Source organism: Rhineura floridana, chromosome 3 (genome assembly GCF_030035675.1).
Source record: "Rhineura floridana isolate rRhiFlo1 chromosome 3, rRhiFlo1.hap2, whole genome shotgun sequence".
In the NCBI taxonomy this organism is placed as follows: domain Eukaryota; kingdom Metazoa; phylum Chordata; class Lepidosauria; order Squamata; family Rhineuridae; genus Rhineura; species Rhineura floridana.
Window position 1 is genome coordinate 25,646,775 of NC_084482.1, and position 18,442 is coordinate 25,665,216.

Genomic DNA, 18,442 nt, shown 5'->3' on the forward strand with positions numbered 1-18,442 from the left:
CTTAAAGGGTTCTCCCGCTCATTCGCGAAAAGAGTACCTAGATGAATTTTCTTGCCTTCGGATGCTTATCCATAATGGGGACTTGCATGTAGTTCTTTCGTTTGGACATTATTCGTCACACCCACGTACTCCGTTTATCGCCACTTCCCCTCCTCTCCCGTCAAGCCTTTGGTTTCAATCTGAGGGTATTGTGAATGGAGTTATAGTTATATATCTCCCATGGGTGCTTTGTAAATTAGAACCCTTTAAAGCGGCTAACAGCAAAGAACAAGAAACCCATCGAGAATATTAATTAATCTGAGGGAGAGTGCTTGGGAAAAATATATATTCTCTTTGAGAATATTGCAATACCTTGAGCAATCCAGCAGAGAGGTGGGGGTGGGGCTTTGTAGTCTTCAGGAAAGTATTCCGAATATAGGGCTTCTGCTGACAAGACATGCTCCCTAAAGTTCCCTCGCTTCAGTCAGTTCGGCATTACCTACGGTGTGCGTGCTTGCTGCGCGCAGGGTGGGGGAGGCTGTTGAATAAATTATCATTTTGTGTTTGTCGCCCTCATATATTTTTTAAAAAAAATAAATGAAAGCGAGAAAGCGTCTATCTTGCGTCCATGCAAATAGCATTGATTGACTGATTTGTTGCTTGTATTGATTTATGATCTGGTTCTGAAAGAGCTTTCCTATCAAATGGCGTATTCATTCGGTCAAGAGTTGAATTCCCAGTTATCGATTTTTGTGTGCGATTGTGGTTTGCTTGCCTTGCAATTCCTGTCTTTCCTGCCAGTTACCCATATTAGCCGACACCTTATACTCCGGCATGATGGCAAATACCATTTTGTCGCTGTCGCGGTTGTAGTCAGTGTGGTGTGGGTGGGTTGATCTCCGTTTCAGAGAGTAAAATCCTTCCCCATGAAAAGGAATATGAACAATCCAGCGCTTACACAATACCCAACAGTACAAACAACAGAACGGAGATTTGTGAAGTTTTGATAAGGATAGATGAGGATCTATTTGTCTGTCCTTCTACATCTCTATCTAAAGTCCCTGGTTGTTGTTTTTGGGGGAGCCTAGAAAACAGGAAACAGTAACTTGCAGCAGCCAAACACTAACAACCGATATCCAGTTCATTATCGTTTGTTCTGCAATGTTTCTTCACATTTAGCCATCTATTAACATTCATATTATATTATGTTATACTATATTACATTATGTAAAGCCATGCATAAACATCATCGTCATGCACCCACAGGAACACGTGTGGATAACATCTACACCTTACACACACACACAAACATACACGCGCGCACACACAACATGTAGATGTGGACAGAAGTAGATTCATATAGCTATTAATCTGTCTCTGCATGGAATTTCTTGACAAATACAGATTTCTCCTGAGTCGTGACCCAAAAGGTGGAACAATCACCTGAGGAGAAGGGAGGAAAGCGAATTACTACTGTTGACCTTTCTATTTATTTTCTGTCCAAAGCAGGATTAGAGTTTGCTTGAGTCTGTAACATAAACAGTCACAGTAACATGAACTGTAATGTAATCTGTAAGCATTTGCAGGAGATTTGCGAAGCCTTTCAAGCAGCATGCCTGCGGTTAAAAAAAAAAAAAAAAAGCTCCTCTTTGCTGTATCAGTCTTCTGAAAGCAGGAAAATTTCTTTTCCTTTCTTCTCTCTCTTCTTCATGGCAAAAGATGGAGAGAGAGACCTATTAAGTAGAAGAACCCTTATTTCAACCTCAACAATTGCAGCGGTCTCTCTGCCACCACCTTGCCTCACCAGGTGGCCTAGAATAATATATACAACCCCTCCTCCTCTCAAAGAAAAACAATGTGTGGCTAGACTTTTATTACAGGACCCTTTTCCACTCAGGAAAGGGAGGGGGTCGTAAACGCAGGTAGGTGTCCGGTTTGATCTGCCTATTCACAGGAAGTGGGGGCTGAGAGATGGGTGACTTCGAAGCTGTAAATCCCACCGATCTGCCAGCCCCTTTGCTTTCCCTTCCTTCCTCAGAGGTGCCTGTGAAAAGATGAAACGAGCAACCAGGACGGCAGGGCGGGGGTGGGTGCAATAAACCCCCTCTTAACTCTGGCGCAGGGGAGATGATATACACCCAACGCAACGGAACGCCTTCTTCCTCTTTGCAACAGCGTTTAAAACAAACACTTGTATCTCCTGCCTGGGATCCCAGACAAGTTATTTGTAGTTTTGACTTCTCTTAAGGCGACGGGTAATAAGGTTTAAGACCGTCGGTAGTTAAGATGGATGCGCTATGGAGCTCTGCAGGCACTGGAGCTCTCCCTTGGATGGGAACTTCATTTGCGCTAAACAGGGCGCATCAAGCGGAGAGACAGTAAAGCAGAGCCTTTAAAACAAGTGGTCAGACTAATACCTCCTGCGGGAGCAGAAAGCGCCTCCCAAGCACGAGGCATCGCTTGAAATAGTACCCTCCCCCTTTTCCTAGGCTGAGGTGCACGATATAGCCTACTGAGGTGAACATCGAGGAAGGGCTCTCCAGCTTCCCGCTCCTCTTCTTCTCAGTGGCAGTGAAGAGGTTCCCAACCCGGGGGAGGAGGGGGGGCGTAAAGACCATACTTTACCAAAACGACTTTGAATCCAGACCTTACGAGGTTCGCTGCCATCAGAATAACCCCCCTTCTCTTTCATGTATGTACGCATGCAGGCATGCACGCACACACTACACACGCAGGCTTCGTGCGTATCAGCTTCCTGCCTGGGGATGCTGGGAGCCAAACCTCCATGGGCGCGTGCTCCGAAAAGAGCGGAGGCTGTTGATGAAGGGCTATTAGCTCACCTGATTAGAACGCTTTAAAGGAAGAAAACAAAGAGATGAAAGGAATCTCCTTTATTCAGGACTACTGATTTATGGGCGTGGGTGGTGGACTGCTCTGTGTGGTAGGAAGCAACCTCTTTCTATGAACCTTGACTGCCTTCTAGTAGATAGCTAATATCTATCCTTATTCCATCCATCCATCCATCCATCCAATCAAATCAACTAGCTAGGTGGCCTGATAACAATAACAACAACCCCCCCCCCCGGATAAAATATCATCCCCATATATTTGGGAGGATGCTCCTCTTAACAGCTTTTGAACAAAAGGCACAAAATACCAGTGCCTCAGTAACGGTAGGATATGACTTAGTCCCTGACAGGCATTTCCAGACTATGGTGACAGGAAATAACAACAGTTTTATATCCTGTTGTTGTGTTGCTGCTGCTGTTCCTGCCACTTAAAAGACCCTCCCTGGTAAATATATGGAAATATGAGTTCCCTGTCACCAACACCCTGGTACTTTACATCTGGGTTTGTTAGTTTCGTAGGATGATGGTCTGCCAAATGAATTCCCCAGTGAGGCTGCTGAGAAATGTGAAGGGGTGGAGGATCCTAGGCCATTCTCAAAGTTGCTGGGTCATCCTTACCCGGAGAAATGTAGTATGAACTATCTTGTTAGATTCCTACCAGAATGCAATGCCACTCAAAACTGCAGAGAATATATGCGTGTATGAATGTATGTATGCATGTAGTATACATGTGGATATATAAATATATATACTCTGTGTGTTTTAAGGAGAAACAATAAAGTTGACTGTTATTAGAAGTACCTGCTGTCCTATTTATCCTTCCACTCAACAACAATTCTTCTTTTTCTTCTTCTGTTCCCACCCATCACTGTTGTCCCATAACTGATGCATCTTGATATGCTGGGTACCTATATTTCCCAATTCACTAGAAAAGACCACAATGCTGGGGAAAACAGAAGGGAGTAGAAAAAGAGGAAGACCAAACAAGAGATGGATTGATTCCATACAGAAAGCCACAGACCTGAACTTACAAGATCTGAACAGGGTGGTTTATAACAGATGCTATTGGAGGTCACTGATTCATAGGGTCGCCATAACTCATAATCCACTTGGAGGCACATAGCAACAACAACAAATATTTTCCAAGATTGCCCATTCAGACCAAAGTTGGGGCTGCCCTTGTATTTGGAGAAGCCCAAAATTCATGACATTTGATGGGAACGAGAATATGAAGGTGCTGAGTATTTCTTCTTCTCTCTTCCACACCCCCAAATAAGGCAGCCGATTATTTTTCTTTTCCTTAAATCAGGTCTGAACTGATGCTTCAGAGGCCTGGTTGTGTATATCATTCCTGAGATTTCTCTTGTCCTACTCCACAGTAGCTTCTGTAGGCTTGACTAATGACAGCTGCAATTGACAAAGCCTGCAGAATTATAATCGCCAGCCTCAGCTGGGAGATAGTTATAGACCCTCCTACATTTATTTAACAACAAAACATATCTCCAACCCCTATCAGCCCAAGTTTCTCTTAAGTTCCGCCGGCTGCGCTGTACTTACAGTTTACAGCCTTCTCTGAATTGCAGGAACTAATAAACGTTTTATTAAAAGGTTTTGATGGATTCACCTTTGGGATTAACTAAGATAATAGTTTATTACACTGTGAAAGATTAAACTGAGAGTACCCTGGTGGGAGAAAAATAAACATTACAAATAACAAAGCTCCTCTTCAAGCATAATGCACCATTGTTGCCAGACTCAAAACATAACTCACAAGATTATTTTTCCCCAAGACTTCAAATAGCATTTGATATTAAATGGTGATTAGAGATTCTTCCTATACAGCTTTTATATATGTATGTATATATGTATATATAATATATGCAGAAAAATCATGGATGGTCTTCCTGTACATGGAAAGGGGAAGGTTAATAGACTAAAGGGATCCTAGAGTGATTTTTCTGTAAAAGGGTTCAATTTCTCCCTTGCAAAGTAGATTCTCTCACACATCCAGTTCTCCAAACACTTGCACGTCTATAGATCTCGATAGAACCTATTCCCCTACAATTAGGTGGAGGAAAGTAGCCTGGATCTCCTTAAAACACGCATAGACACATTTGTATGTACGGTCAGATTTTTCTCTCTCTCTTTCTTTCATGCTGTCCATACTATCAGAAATAATTAGAAAATTTGAACTTAACCAGTAAAATCTGATGTGAGAAATACGTTTACACTAATCTCTACCAAAACATCTGGAGCCTTAAGTTGATGTTTTTTTGATGTTATTTTGTAAGTGCCTAAATATACATATTTTCAAAACTGCATAAGTGTGCATGTACAGTCTATGCATTCAATACATTTAAATCTATAGCCCTTTCCAGTGTGTACACACACACACACACACACAGAGAGAGAGAGAGAGAGAGAGTAATTGTATACGTATCCATCCCGGAAAGTACCCTATGGCACTAAATGTACCCTATGTGTCTAAACTGGAAAACGCATGAAATCAGACAACAGCCATGCATAAGCATTACAGAGTATTAATCTGAAGAAGATAGGTGCCTACTTTCTTGAGGAAAGTAGCATTCCTTAAGGAAACAGAAATCATAGGTTTTTAGTAGGGGGTGGAGATCCAATCCACCCCTAACTTCAGAGCAAAGTCCTGAAGGTCCTGCCCATTTAGACTGTGCACGCCCACACAGGTTTGCAGAAGACCATCGGGGTCTAACATTTTCTCTGACCTTTAATTGCGGGGAAGTGACCAGTGCCCATCGGCCCCTATCCCTGCGTGATTTCCTCCAGCACCACCCGCCCATCATACCTTATTGCTGGGTACTTACTAAAGGGTATCAATGACCATGCAGTTCCCAGATATTTCTATATCTTTCTAATCAGAATGAGCTAAGTGGAGACTATACCTTAGTTTCCTGTTTGTATAGACACCATCACACTCCCAAGTGGAACAAAGTGGCCTATATACCACCACCCCAGTCACACTGGGTTCTTTATGTTCTTTGGAGAGAAAAGTCTGTATGATGAGTTCTACCCCTACCACGACACACACAGGACAACGCTTAAAGGAAGATCAGATAGCATTAAAAGGCCCCAGACATTGACATCAAGGTTATGGTAGAATCTGGGTGAGGTGGAGATTCTGAATTTTATTTTCTTACATTTATATTCTGCTTTTCTTCTGCCATGAAACTGATGGCAGCATGGCATACATGTGGTTTTCAGGAGGTCACCCATCCAAGCACAGACCAGACCCAGACTGCTTGGCTTCAGCAAGCTGGTGGCCTCAAGTGTCTTCACAATATATACCCTGTAATTACTGTCAGGCCACAGCCAGAGAGTTGTTTTCTCCAAAGACTGCCTCTCGTGTAGGTCCTGGTGAGCCCATAAATGGATGTTCAGCACTGGACAACTGCAGCATCAGGAGATGATTTGCATAGACCAACTGAGACCAAGCTCTAGAGACAGAGTTTTCATATCATCTGCCAGTGTCTTAGAAAACGCAATACGTTTTCGATGGAGGCAGTGCAGGCGTGCAGATGCAGTTCATCGCAACAGGAGACAGGGAATGAGGTGCATGCCTGAATGAATCAGCTTCAAGTCTTCTCCAGCAACATAAAGTAGAGACCCTCGAATTCCACTTTCCAGCATCCCTTAACATGTAAGAAAACACTACTTTACAGTGCAATCCTATCCATGCCTACTCAGAAGTAAGTCACGTTGTGTCCAATGGGACTTACTCCCAGGTAACTGAGTGTAGGATTGCATTGTTATTCTTTGTGCTGCTCTTACTGCTACCATTTTCCCACCACCATTAGTGCTATTATATGTTCATTTAGTACCAGCATTGCGCTGGATAGATATCACCAACCTATCACTCTAAGCATTTTTTAAAGTAGCAAATATTCTATTTATTTTTAAAAAAACAACCTACAGTGTGTTGAGCCTTAGACCTTGTAAAACAAAGTTCTCTTTCCCACCCCCACCCATGAATATTATAGCTGAGCCAAGAAACAAAGAATTCTAAATCCCGACAAGTTAATTTATTAAAGCTATTCACAGCATCATACATAGCAAGAACAGCCTAAAATTGTTTATGTTTACACAATAGAGGTCAGCTCCCACAATGATTTTTTTAATGGACAACTAAGAAGTCCTTTCCTTTCCTCTCCTCTTCTTTTAAGAGCACTGTTTCCCTTATAAGCTACTCTGCAGGTCTTGCAACAGGGTGATAAGATATGCAATCACAGGTATTTATCAGGAAGAAATAAGGGAATTCACTGTTTCTATAATAGCTCGGTTTTGAAATCCTTATTTCAGTTCTCAAAAGAAAAATCCCTCCCAGGTTTTCATTCTCCAGTGGTTAGGGGATCATCCACCAGAACTACCAGAACCTACTACATACTATGGAACTTCAAATTTGGACTAAAAGTTAATATTTTTTCAATGATATAAAACCAACAAACAGCTCCTAAAGGAGGTTCAGACTGCAATCTTGTACCCATTTACCTGGGAGTAATTATCACTGAATTCAATGGCACTTACTTCCGAGTAAACATGTGCAGTCTTGCTCTGCTAAGTTATCGACAGAAATGCAAACTATTCACAGCGAAAGTGTACAACACAGAAAAATTAAAGTATCCAATCTCTTTCTTAGTTTCTTTAAAATCCCCCTCCCAGTGATAACCCTAACATTAACATTTGAATATATGTGGATGAATTGCCCAATATTTTATGTAAAAGATGGAATCATGAGGAATTTGGTGCCCCCTTTGCTTTTTTAAAAAATCGCTCATCAGGCTTAACTGGATAAAACGTTCTGCTAACTATATGTATGGCTTATAAAATTCTTACTAAAAACAATCAACCAACCAAAAAATTCTCCCCAGCCAATAAAGCAAATATGATTCCTACCTAGCTGAAAAGTATTGTTTGGACTCTCGAGGTCAGTCTTGAAGAGTTCATGAACAGAGGCTCCTCGGTTAGCCCCCAAATAAATAAATAAATAAATAAATAAATAAATAAATAAATGGATTTGCAATATAGATTCGGATCTGGCTTCAACTACAAGGGTGATGGGGGGGGGAGAGAAGGCGGGTGGGGCGACGCTTTCACCCAAATCAGATTTTGTTGTTGTTTTGAGTGGGTGAAAATGGTGGCGTGGCGTGGCGAGTAAGGAAGAGGAAGAAAAACCAACAATTTCTCCAGCATAAAAATGAAACCTCATATTCGTTTGCCTTTGGGCTTCATTTTTCCCCTTCTACATTATAACTAGTTATTGAACTCGCTAGAAGATCTAAAGGCCATTTGCGAGGAGATAGATTTCAATGGTGGTTCCCCATCAATAACTCCTTGGCAGTGACCTATTGGATCAAGTCAAACAGTTGAGGTGAAATTCAGGTCACGCCGTCTAAGCAATATTAAAATGCGTCCACTTTTTAAAAAGCCACTTTCAACGAGATTTGAAGAAAATTGAATTCCTGGGAGAGGGAGGGAGGGGGCAAACGGAGGTTGGGGTGCTTGGGGAAGAGAGAAAGAGAACATGGTTTGCATAGATGTGCTTTTTTGGAACAAACAGGAAGAGTTCGTCTTTAAGGTTTTAAAACGGAGGAATAAATATTTACACGGCCTTTCCTTGTTGGAGAACTTAAAGGGTGGTGGTGGCGATGTGTACGTGCTTTTTTTTTTTAACTTCTGGTGACATGCTTTGGTTATTCAAATCGGTTTGCACCGACTCATTACTTTTAGTGACAACAGATTTAAAGAAAAATCAATTGAACATTTGCATATTTCTTTGCATACATTAGACCTGTCTCTTCGTATTGCGGGGAAAGGGGGGTGGAGAACACGGATCGATTTCGTGGCACTTGCTGCTTACACTAAGTGTTTTTTTAAGAAAGTGTAATGAATTTTTTAGTGATACCTAGTGTCGTAAGACTAACTTTATAGATATTTCCCCCTCTCCCCAGGAAAAAAAATATATAGCTGTCTTTTGACTCCCTTTTCCAAATACACACTTTTCAAATCCACTCTTTGAACTTCTTAGAGGATGGCAATCTTTTCTAGGAGAGGGCACAATTCACTCATTTAAGTCAATGGTAAAATTCCTTCTTAATTTAGAGGGAGCCCAATTTCAGGTTGGGGGGGAGGGGAGGAAGTGTCCAAAGCAGAAAATTCATTCTTGGACCTGGATCTTTAGTGAGAGGAGAATACATCTTCGGATACATCACCCTCCTCCTCCAGCAGCTGTATTTTAAGATAACTTTTTTAAAAAAGCTTTATAATAAACCAAATTATGTGAGTAATACAAGTGGTCTGAAACACTGGGGTGAGGGCCACCCTCGCTGCATGGCCCCAATGAATTTTAGCAGGTCTGCAGTTGATTTTTAGAACTGATCATTGTGTATGTATCTCCAATTGGGAGGGGCCGGTTGTGTGTCTAACCTTAACTAGGATATGGCTTTCATGGCAATGGGCTTTGTATGATGATTATTAGCAGTATTATGATTATTACGATTACTAAACGATGAAATAGCAAACCTCAGTGGCTAGGCTCTCGCTCTCTCTGCCCCCCCCGCCCCTACAAGATGCACAGATTGCAAATGGCTAGAGGTGTAGGTTACCAAGCGGTCAGTATGGTAATGGCTTGCACAATGAATCCGCGGGGACAATGAACACTTATTTTTCTTCAGTACTGTCAAGGAGGTGCTTTGTACTCAGAAATGGTCCTGAAAATGTTAACCAGATAGATACACGTTCTGCAGCCCGATTCCTGGGTAGGATAGGAATTAATTGCCAGGGATTATTTAATCGAGGTGTTATATTTCTCTTAGTTGTTGTCACTCAAAATAACAATAACAATACGGTTTTGCCGACATTGTTCTGCCGGTTGGGAGAAACTGAGGCCAATGTGAGAGGAGTGGGAGGGGTGCTATAGAGACAAAAGAGGTTTGTGCCCCACTAATTTTTTTCCCTCCACACATCTTTGGAGCCTTCTTTGATAAAGACAATAAAAAGGAAACTCTTCTAAACAGTTAAGAAAGCAAGGCTTTTTTTAAAAAAGCTTATAGAAAAATATAAACTTAAGGGACTAAAGCATATCTTAACAAGGAAAACCGGGTGTCGATTTAAAAAAAGAGATGGAAATGAAGTGAAATGACCAAGAAAGTGCAGCAATCATGCTCATTTGGGGAAAATAAACAACTAGGAAACTGTATGATTAAAAATGCAATCCTATGTTTGCTTACTTGGGAGTAAACCCTGGGGGGTTTACTCCCGAGTAAACATGCAGAAGATCTGGATGCATTCTTCCTCTGGATGTACATTTGTTCGGAAATAAGCTTCACGGAGTTCAAAGAGACTTACTCCCGAGTAACTGTGCATATATCCTACAGCCTGTTCTATACATATTTTCTTACTCGAGAGATAAGTGTCACTGCATCAGATTGCTGTGCGAGTTGGAAGGAAGGGAATTCCATTGATATTAAAGGCTACTTAACTTGCAAAGGATAGTATTCAGGAATGGAGAAGTTGCCCTTCCATTCATGGGCATCAAAAAGAATAATTCAAAATGCAATCATCAGAATGTAGGTTTGTGGCTGGCAGATGTTTATTAGGATGACCCACAAAACCCAGAAATGTTGAAATACATGAGAAGCTGATTGTTCCAATTTTCTAGCACATTCTTACAGTAGGCAATAAGGCTGCCTTCTCCGGATCCCTTTTGAGTTCAGTGGGAAGTAAGAGCCAATGGGGTTGGCTCCCTAGTAAGTGTGCCTCTCCTTGTAGATCTTTCCCTTTTCCTCCCTTTCTTCTTCTCATAGAATTTAAATTCTGCTAATATTCATAAGGGGCACAATCCTTCCAATGTCCAGGACTTTTAAGTCCCACCTAATTTAATTGCAGAGAGCGAAGTAGATGCTTAAGTGAGATAACGAACCTACCGAAAGAGTGTATGCAAAGTGCTTTGACTTCTCAGGGAAAGGCTGTATCAATGCTACCCACTGCTGCTGCCATTGCTGCTGCTGCTACTACAGCTATTACCAGCAGTAGTAACAACACCAGAGCAACACAAGGGGAGCTCATGTTAATAAAATCACGGCTATACCTTTCATGGAATGAAGAAATAGCAGCTATGGCAAAACAATCTCTCTCTCTCTCTCTCTCTCTCTCTCTCACACACACACACACACACACACACACACACAGAGTCCAGAGTTGAGTGGTAGTAGTAGTTATAGTAGTAGCAGTAGTATTTGCAGCAGCCAGCAGGACATTCTGCGTACTGTTGGAAACAATTAGTGCTATCATTTTCCTGAACTCTGCAAAATGATTTTTTAAAGGCAAAACAGAAAAAGAAAGGAAACTGCTTCAGATATCCACTCTCTTTAGTCAGTATTATTCCTGTTAAATATGCATGCCAGTTTAGACTACACCACTACCCCCAAGTCAAAATTTCTCCCCCTACGCAGAATGAGTGGAATGGTCAGAGCTAGGTCAACAGAGATAACATGGACAGAAGTTGTAGATCTTGTCTGGAAAATGCCAAAAGAATACATTGTCATGCATTTCTCTAGTCTTGGACAGAACCATCCTCTTCCTCTTCAGGGATCAAATGATCAGTAAGCAAGCAGGTTGGCAGTTCCCCATAGATGGACTGAACGCTATCCATGTATTGTCTTTATCTAGTGATTGGAGGTGGGCAGAATAAAGCAGTAAGGATGGACTTGTCCATGTACTTAGCTGAAGGCACTAAAAATAACAACACAGCCAACAGAAACTATCCATGTTAAGTAGTCATCAAAACAGAAAGTTGAAGGATGTCTTCCATGGCGATGAAAGCGTGGGTCCCACATCATGATAAAGTAGAGATCCCTCAGAAATATGCATGCCCCACCTGGAAACAGCTCAACTTGCTAAACGATTTTTTAGAAAGTCTTGACAGCTGTTCTCTTCTCCCTCACACAACATCCATAAAAAAAAGACAATCTGGAAGATGTCACTGGGGGAGGGGAATACCCTCTCCATGTTCTCACAGAACCACAAAGGCCACCTTCTCCAGTCTTTCAAATGTACCCTGTAGAATTGAAGTTGTGTGAGCACCTCAATCACAAATTCGTCTCTAGGGGAGTATAGGGACGATGCCAGAGCCTTATCAATGTCCTGTTTCTTTTATTTCCCCTTAATTGCAAGAGTTGTAATTAAAATCTCAGCTATCTAGGGTAATGTGTGTCTGAGCTTCTTTAAAATGCACGTGCATTTTGAGGAAGGACAGACAGATCCAGCGGGGGACCTTGTTAAAGCTAGAGCTTGACTATATAGTTAAAATCACAGGGAAGGTAAAGCATCCTCCTGATAATAAAAACCACAATTCTTCTTCTTCTTTTTCTTGGAAAGAAGGAACAGCCGTCACCGCAAACACAAGCTCACACAAGCTCTTGCGAGAGAGAGAGAGAGACCTAACCATTTCAAGTGACTGATTTATGGCGTTTTACAGCCCCATAAAAACTGTTACAACCAGCCCAGAGCCTCCGACACCGCTGGCACATTTAGTCTAATAAATAAAACATAAACAGTTAACTTTATGTGTCACTTTTATTGTTATCAAGTAAAATATTGCAATGCCCTGCAAGCTATGATTTTCAACTATAATTGTTATCAAGCCGTACAAGGGATTAATCCAACTCTCTGTGCCCCGTCTTCTAATGTAAGCTATAGATAAAGCCCTTAACTGTAATAACTGCACTCTTTAAAATGTTTGCATCACGGCTTAGATTCTTTAACCTACCCAGGGGTCTATTTATATATTGGCACGTTGGGAGAGGGAGGGGATTTAATCGTGCCCTACTTTTTTTCTGTTCACCACCCCAGCTCCACAAGGAAGTCAGGTGTTTTGAATGGACTTTACGTGCTTTCCCATTCATCTGGATTTAGGAAGGGGAAGTTATACCTACATCTTGTGTAGGGATACAGAACCATATTCCTACCTTCTTACCTACTTATCTACCTATCTTCAGACGGGATGGGAAAGTTCGTGTGTGTGTGTGTGTGTGTGTGTGTGTGTGTGTGTGTGTGTGTGTGTGTGTGTGTGTGTGTGTGTGTGTGTGTGTGTGTGTGTGTGTGTGTGTGTGTGTGTGTGTGTGTGTGTGTGTGTGTGTGTGTGTGTGTGTGTGTGTGTGTGTTCTTTGCTATAATTATAACAAAGCAGAGCCCTGCAGTACTTAAAACCTCGCAGAAATTTAAAATCACATCTCTACTAGCTTCCCCACCGCCATCTATGAAACTGTTGTCCTCCCCAAAATGGCCAGCCTTGGGTGGCTGGTGGTCCTGCCATCTGGACGGCTGGAACTTCTCCTTCCTTCAGTTCACAGGCATATCATTTTCCCTTGCAACCAAACCAAATCGCCCTAAAGCAAAGGTTGATGAGCCTTTCTAGAGAACTCCAAATGACGCAAAGATGATTTGCATATTCCCTCCCCCATCTCCTTCCCTCCCAGGTAACCTGCCTCCTCCTTTGTGTCTCTTCTACAAACAATTGGATTACAAATATTGAACTACCTTCTAGTTTTCGAGTTGTGTGTAACGTGTAGTGTGGGGGTGGGGAGAACATATCTGCAGACAATGACACTAACCAAGTCCTGGGGGGGGAGGGAGGTGGGGGCACCTTTCTTCCCCATAGCTTTTCTATAAGGTGAAGCAAGGAGAAGAATTTCGAGCCTGCTTCAATCTCTGCAGTGTAAAATGTTAGTTGCTCTTCCCGATTAAGGCTCATTTAGTTCTTGGATCCCTACAAGAGAGGACTTGCTGTGTACCTGGAAAAAAGGGGCTGGGCGGAGAATAATACAGAAGCTTTTCCTGCACACTGTCTCTCTGCCAAATAAATGAGTTTACTTCCATTATTATTCCATTCATTTGCGTTGCCTTTTTAAGAAAAAAACATTGTTTGACTGCAATATCACTCCCCTTCCTCTCTCTCTCTCTCTCTCTCTCTCTCTCTCTCTCTCTCTCTCTCTCACACACACACACACACACACACACACACACACACACACACACACACACACATCTTTTGCCCTGAGCTTAAGGGGACCACACAAACAACAACAAGAACACACACACAGAGGCACACACACTCGCGCACACACAAATTGGATACATTTTGAATAAGCTTTTGGTTCCTTATCCGGGGACTAGCGCGGCTGGCGTGATTGGCGCAAATAGTCACATGGTGAAACTAACTTTACGGGGTCGCCAGCTAGTAGGAGGGTTTTATGGAGCAGAAAAACGACAAAGCGAGAAAAATTATTTTCCACTCCAGAAATTAATGATCATGAGCTCGTATTTGATGGACTCTAACTACATCGATCCGAAATTTCCTCCATGCGAAGAATATTCGCAAAATAATTACATCCCAGACCACAGTCCGGAATATTACACCCGGACTAGGGAGTCCAGTTTTCAGCATCATCACCAGGAATTGTACCCTCCACCTCCTCCACAGCGACCCAGCTACCCCGAGCGGCAGTACAGCTGTGCCAGCCTCCAAGGTCCCGGCAACCCCCCAGCGCATCCCAGGGGCCATGGACCACCACCCGGAGGCCACCATCTCCCCGAGAAACCACAGCAGCTCTGTGACCAAACGGCTCTCTCCAGCGCAGCCACCTCGCCAGCCCCGGCCCCTCCAGCCTGCAATCAGCAAAACCCCGAGCATCCCAGCAGCACGGCCACTAAGCAGCCCATAGTCTATCCATGGATGAAAAAAATCCACGTCAGTACTGGTAGGCAACTTTTTTTTCTCCTGTCCTCCCTTTCTCTCTGATGTGTGTGTGTGTGAGAGAGAGAGAGTGAGAGTGTGTTTTTCTCCCCTTCTCACCATGCTTGCGAGCTCTCTCTCTCCTCTCTCACTCACTCACTCTTCTCTCGCTCCTTTCCCACCCATCTCCTCCTTTGCCTTCGACGAGAGTCTTTGGGTTAGCACAATTGAGCTGGATTTACGACTCCGAGTGGGTAATTACACCCACCATAAATTTTATAGCCAAGCTAGTCTGGGCAGCCCCAGCCATGTGGTTCGTTCTGTTATGTATGTGTGAAACTCCAAAGGCTTTGCGAGGGGTGCATAAATAATTCAGGCTCTTTCCAAGCCAGGGAAACCCCTTCTTATTAGAAGAGAAAGTCTTGGGTTCTTTATAACCCATTTAGCTGATGACTTTTCCCTCTCTACCCTCCCCCCCCTCTCTGGCGTTCTCTATCTCCCCCTCTCTTTCCCCTGAGCCACTGGAGATCTGACTGTCTCTCTTCCTGCATCTCTCCCCGCTCTCCTTCTCTTGCCTTTCTCTCTTCCCCACACTGCATTCATGCTCATCTTTGGTTTTTCCAGTGAACCCCAATTACAATGGAGGCGAGCCCAAGCGATCCAGGACTGCCTACACCAGACAGCAGGTCTTGGAATTAGAAAAAGAGTTCCACTATAATAGATACCTGACAAGGCGGAGGCGCATCGAGATCGCCCACTCCCTGTGTCTCTCGGAGAGACAGATCAAGATCTGGTTTCAGAACAGGCGGATGAAATGGAAAAAAGACCACAGGCTGCCCAATACCAAAGTGAGATCTACGGCTCCTACCAATTCTTCCACCAGCTCCATTCCTGCTTCTGCCAACGCGGTTGCTAGCGAAGAACATTCGCAAACCTCATCTCAGGACCAACGAGCAGAGGATATTACAAGGTTATAAACTAAACTAAACAAACAAAACAAACAAACAAACAAATACTCCCCATAAAAATGACTCTGATTATTTATAGAATCTAATATATATCTATATATTTTGGTTCTTTCCCCCCCTCGTAGTTTTTCCCGTGCTTATATATATATTAAGTAATAAAAAAGAGGAAAAAAATAACCCCCACACACACAAAAGAATGAGGTCTTCTGTCAGACCTCAGGCTTTAGGTGCATGTATTATTAGCATGAGAGGTCAGGTGAAATACCTGCTGGATTTTTTTTTAAAAAAGCCATTTTCAGGGTTTTAATTTATTTTTTAAAAAGGGAAGGAGTGGAAGGATGGGCTATGTGTGTGTCTGTGCGCGTGTGTTGGGGTGGGGAACTAAATGTTCTGTTTTAGATGAAAATTCGAGGCATATGCTAATAATTACACAGGCAAGGGAAGAATGTAGTTATTTTGCTCTGTGCGTTTACAAATGGAGAACAAAAAAGAAATTATGAACCATTGAAGGCTTCCCCCCTCCCTTTTTTTTTGGTATAAATGTAGGAAAAGATTTTTTTTAAAAAGGGGAAAAGGCAACACACGAGTTAATAGTAGCTGATCAACTTATGGTCTATTTCAATGTGAAGGAGGAATCAAAGGAAGAAGGAGCGGGGGAGCTAGCAAGTTGAAAGGAAAAAGTCAGTAGGTAGATTTTTGTTTTCGTTTCGTGGTGGTTCTTTGTGTTTTTTGGACCGATTTGACATGAACATTGTAAACTTGCAATAAAAAGAGTTTTAGTGTATATGTGAAAGTCCCCTTGTTCAATAAAAACCAATGAGTGTGACACAGATTTACTTTGGAATGTCTGGTGAGTTATTTTTCTTCTTTACTTCCTACTAAATGGGAGGGGGGATGCTGGGGGGGAATATATGTGGCACTAATTTCCTGAGCAGTGGGTGCTTTCTCAGCTAAGTTTAAAAATCTTGATTTATATATATATATATATTGTGGAGCCATTGTATATGTCACTAAAGTCAATGGCAAATCTTCAGTTGATTGTAGGGATTGTGGCTTGCACCTTCTGTACCCTGTGACATCACAACATATTTGACCTCAGATTCTCTGAGGAAGTCTTAGCCTTGGAGATGCAAATGTGCATTTTAATAGAAATAGATGTGCCCCTGTGTATCCTACATTGAAATCAGGATGTGTGTGTTTGTGTGTTGCTGTTGTGCCTTTTATAAACAATGCATCCCTTCTTTGTTATAATTGAGTTCCTATCCATTTCTTTAGTAATAATAATATTAGTAATTAAAAATACTGGTACTCCTTCTTTCAGTGCCTGTATAACTAACTGGCATCCCTATTCCTGTACTTTGAATAAATAGTTAACATGGGCATTCTTGTAGATATTATAGAGATGCATCATAGAGAAGCAGGATTTGTTTACTTCCCTGAGGGAAGCAGAAGAGTGGCTGGGAAGAGTCTAGTACAGATGTGCTTGCACAGTGAGCATTCTTTAGTGAGTATGTTTTTATGTGTGGATATATAGAAAGAAAGAAAGATTAGCAAGTTCCTTTTAAAATGCACATATTATTCTACTGTCCTTCCCTGAAACTAGCAGTGCATGTGATTGAACTGTGCTTTTGTTTATACCCCTTCCCCTTAGAGGTTTGTTTAATGACGTTTGGTTGTATTCTGTAAATATTCTTACACCCCAAATCAGTTAGGCTGGAGTAGAAGGATCTAATCCAATTTATTTGTCTTGATTTCAATGAGCTTTCAGTCATCTTAAATAGTCTTCAGTATTTCTAAATTGTGGGTTGAACTGTTAGATATCCAGTAATATGAATGTTAGTATTAGTAGGCAGCCAGACAACTGTGTTCTGGAAGTAGAGCAGGAGTTATGAAAATGGGGGTGGGGTGGGGGTAAAATAGAGGAGCTTTTCTGTCACTTTATATCTGCCCCCGTGATCAAGACATCTATTAAGCAAATCCTCTCAGCATCCGTGGTAGATGGAAGAAGCAGGGACGTATGAAGTGACTGACAAGTTACAGATTGTGGGAGCGATCTGCATCTCATTCAAGTTAATGCAGAACTTCTATTGATTTTTAAACGGGTCAGAATTACACATAGTGGCTGTAATCCACATCATTTTAGAAGCCAATGGCCAAAGAATCAAGTGTAGTAACCAATCAGGACAACTCCTCTCCACCTGTTAGTTGTATTACTTTGAATGAGCTCAATCTTCTAATCCTACTTTTGCATAGTGTAAAATCAAGAAATTCATTAACATAATAACTAGGCATAAAACGTTGGTAGTGTTTTCACAGTTCCAGATTTCCAAAGCCAGGGAGGTGAGGTGAATGCTGAGTATGTGTGTTAGCAATGTTTTCTTATCACTATCAGGCCTCCTTGTTCACCCTACTTCGTTAGGTCAAGTGGGGGGGGGGAGGACAGGAACCTCATTCAGACTGCTGCATGCTTACTTTAGGGTAAACACTACTGAACGTGGTAGAATTTACTTCCGAGTAAGTATGCATAAGATAGGGTTGCAAGTTGAATCTATCAGGTGTGTGTTGGTTTATCTGTACTGTTAGCCAAACCTATCCTTCTTACTCTTTTGCTAGGGGGAGACAAAAAAGGAAACAAAGCACAAGCAACCAGTCTTTCCCCAAGATTTTTACACACACACACACACACACACACACACACACACACACACACACACACTGTGCATATAAATGGTAAAGGGAACAAAGGGTAAAAAAAGTCCTAACCTTGGAATAATGGTGCTGCCAACCGAATGGCCATATGTTGCAAAGCTGATCTTCAAACTCTGACACACACACACACACACACACACACACACACACACACACACACACTGAGACCCCAA

General features: G+C 42.1%; 1 protein-coding gene across 1 annotated transcript; it reads left to right on the forward strand.

Moving 5' to 3' along the window:
- Positions 1-13,841: 13,841 nt before the first annotated feature.
- Positions 13,842-16,386, forward strand: HOXC4 (homeobox C4). The gene is made up of 2 exons (XM_061615088.1): positions 13,842-14,617; positions 15,217-16,386. Exons 1-2 carry the CDS (start codon positions 14,065-14,067, stop codon positions 15,567-15,569), a joined length of 906 nt encoding a protein of 301 aa, XP_061471072.1. The 5' UTR covers positions 13,842-14,064; the 3' UTR covers positions 15,570-16,386.
- The last annotated feature ends 2,056 nt before the right edge of the window (positions 16,387-18,442 follow it).

Bases quoted from the DNA above. Each gene is read 5' to 3' on its own strand.
- HOXC4 (XM_061615088.1), top strand. From the start codon at position 14,065: ATGGTGAAACTAACTTTACGGGGTCGCCAGCTAGTAGGAGGGTTTTAT. The intron at 14,618-15,216 runs GTAGGCAACTTT...TGGTTTTTCCAG, and splicing joins AAAAATCCACGTCAGTACTG to TGAACCCCAATTACAATGGA.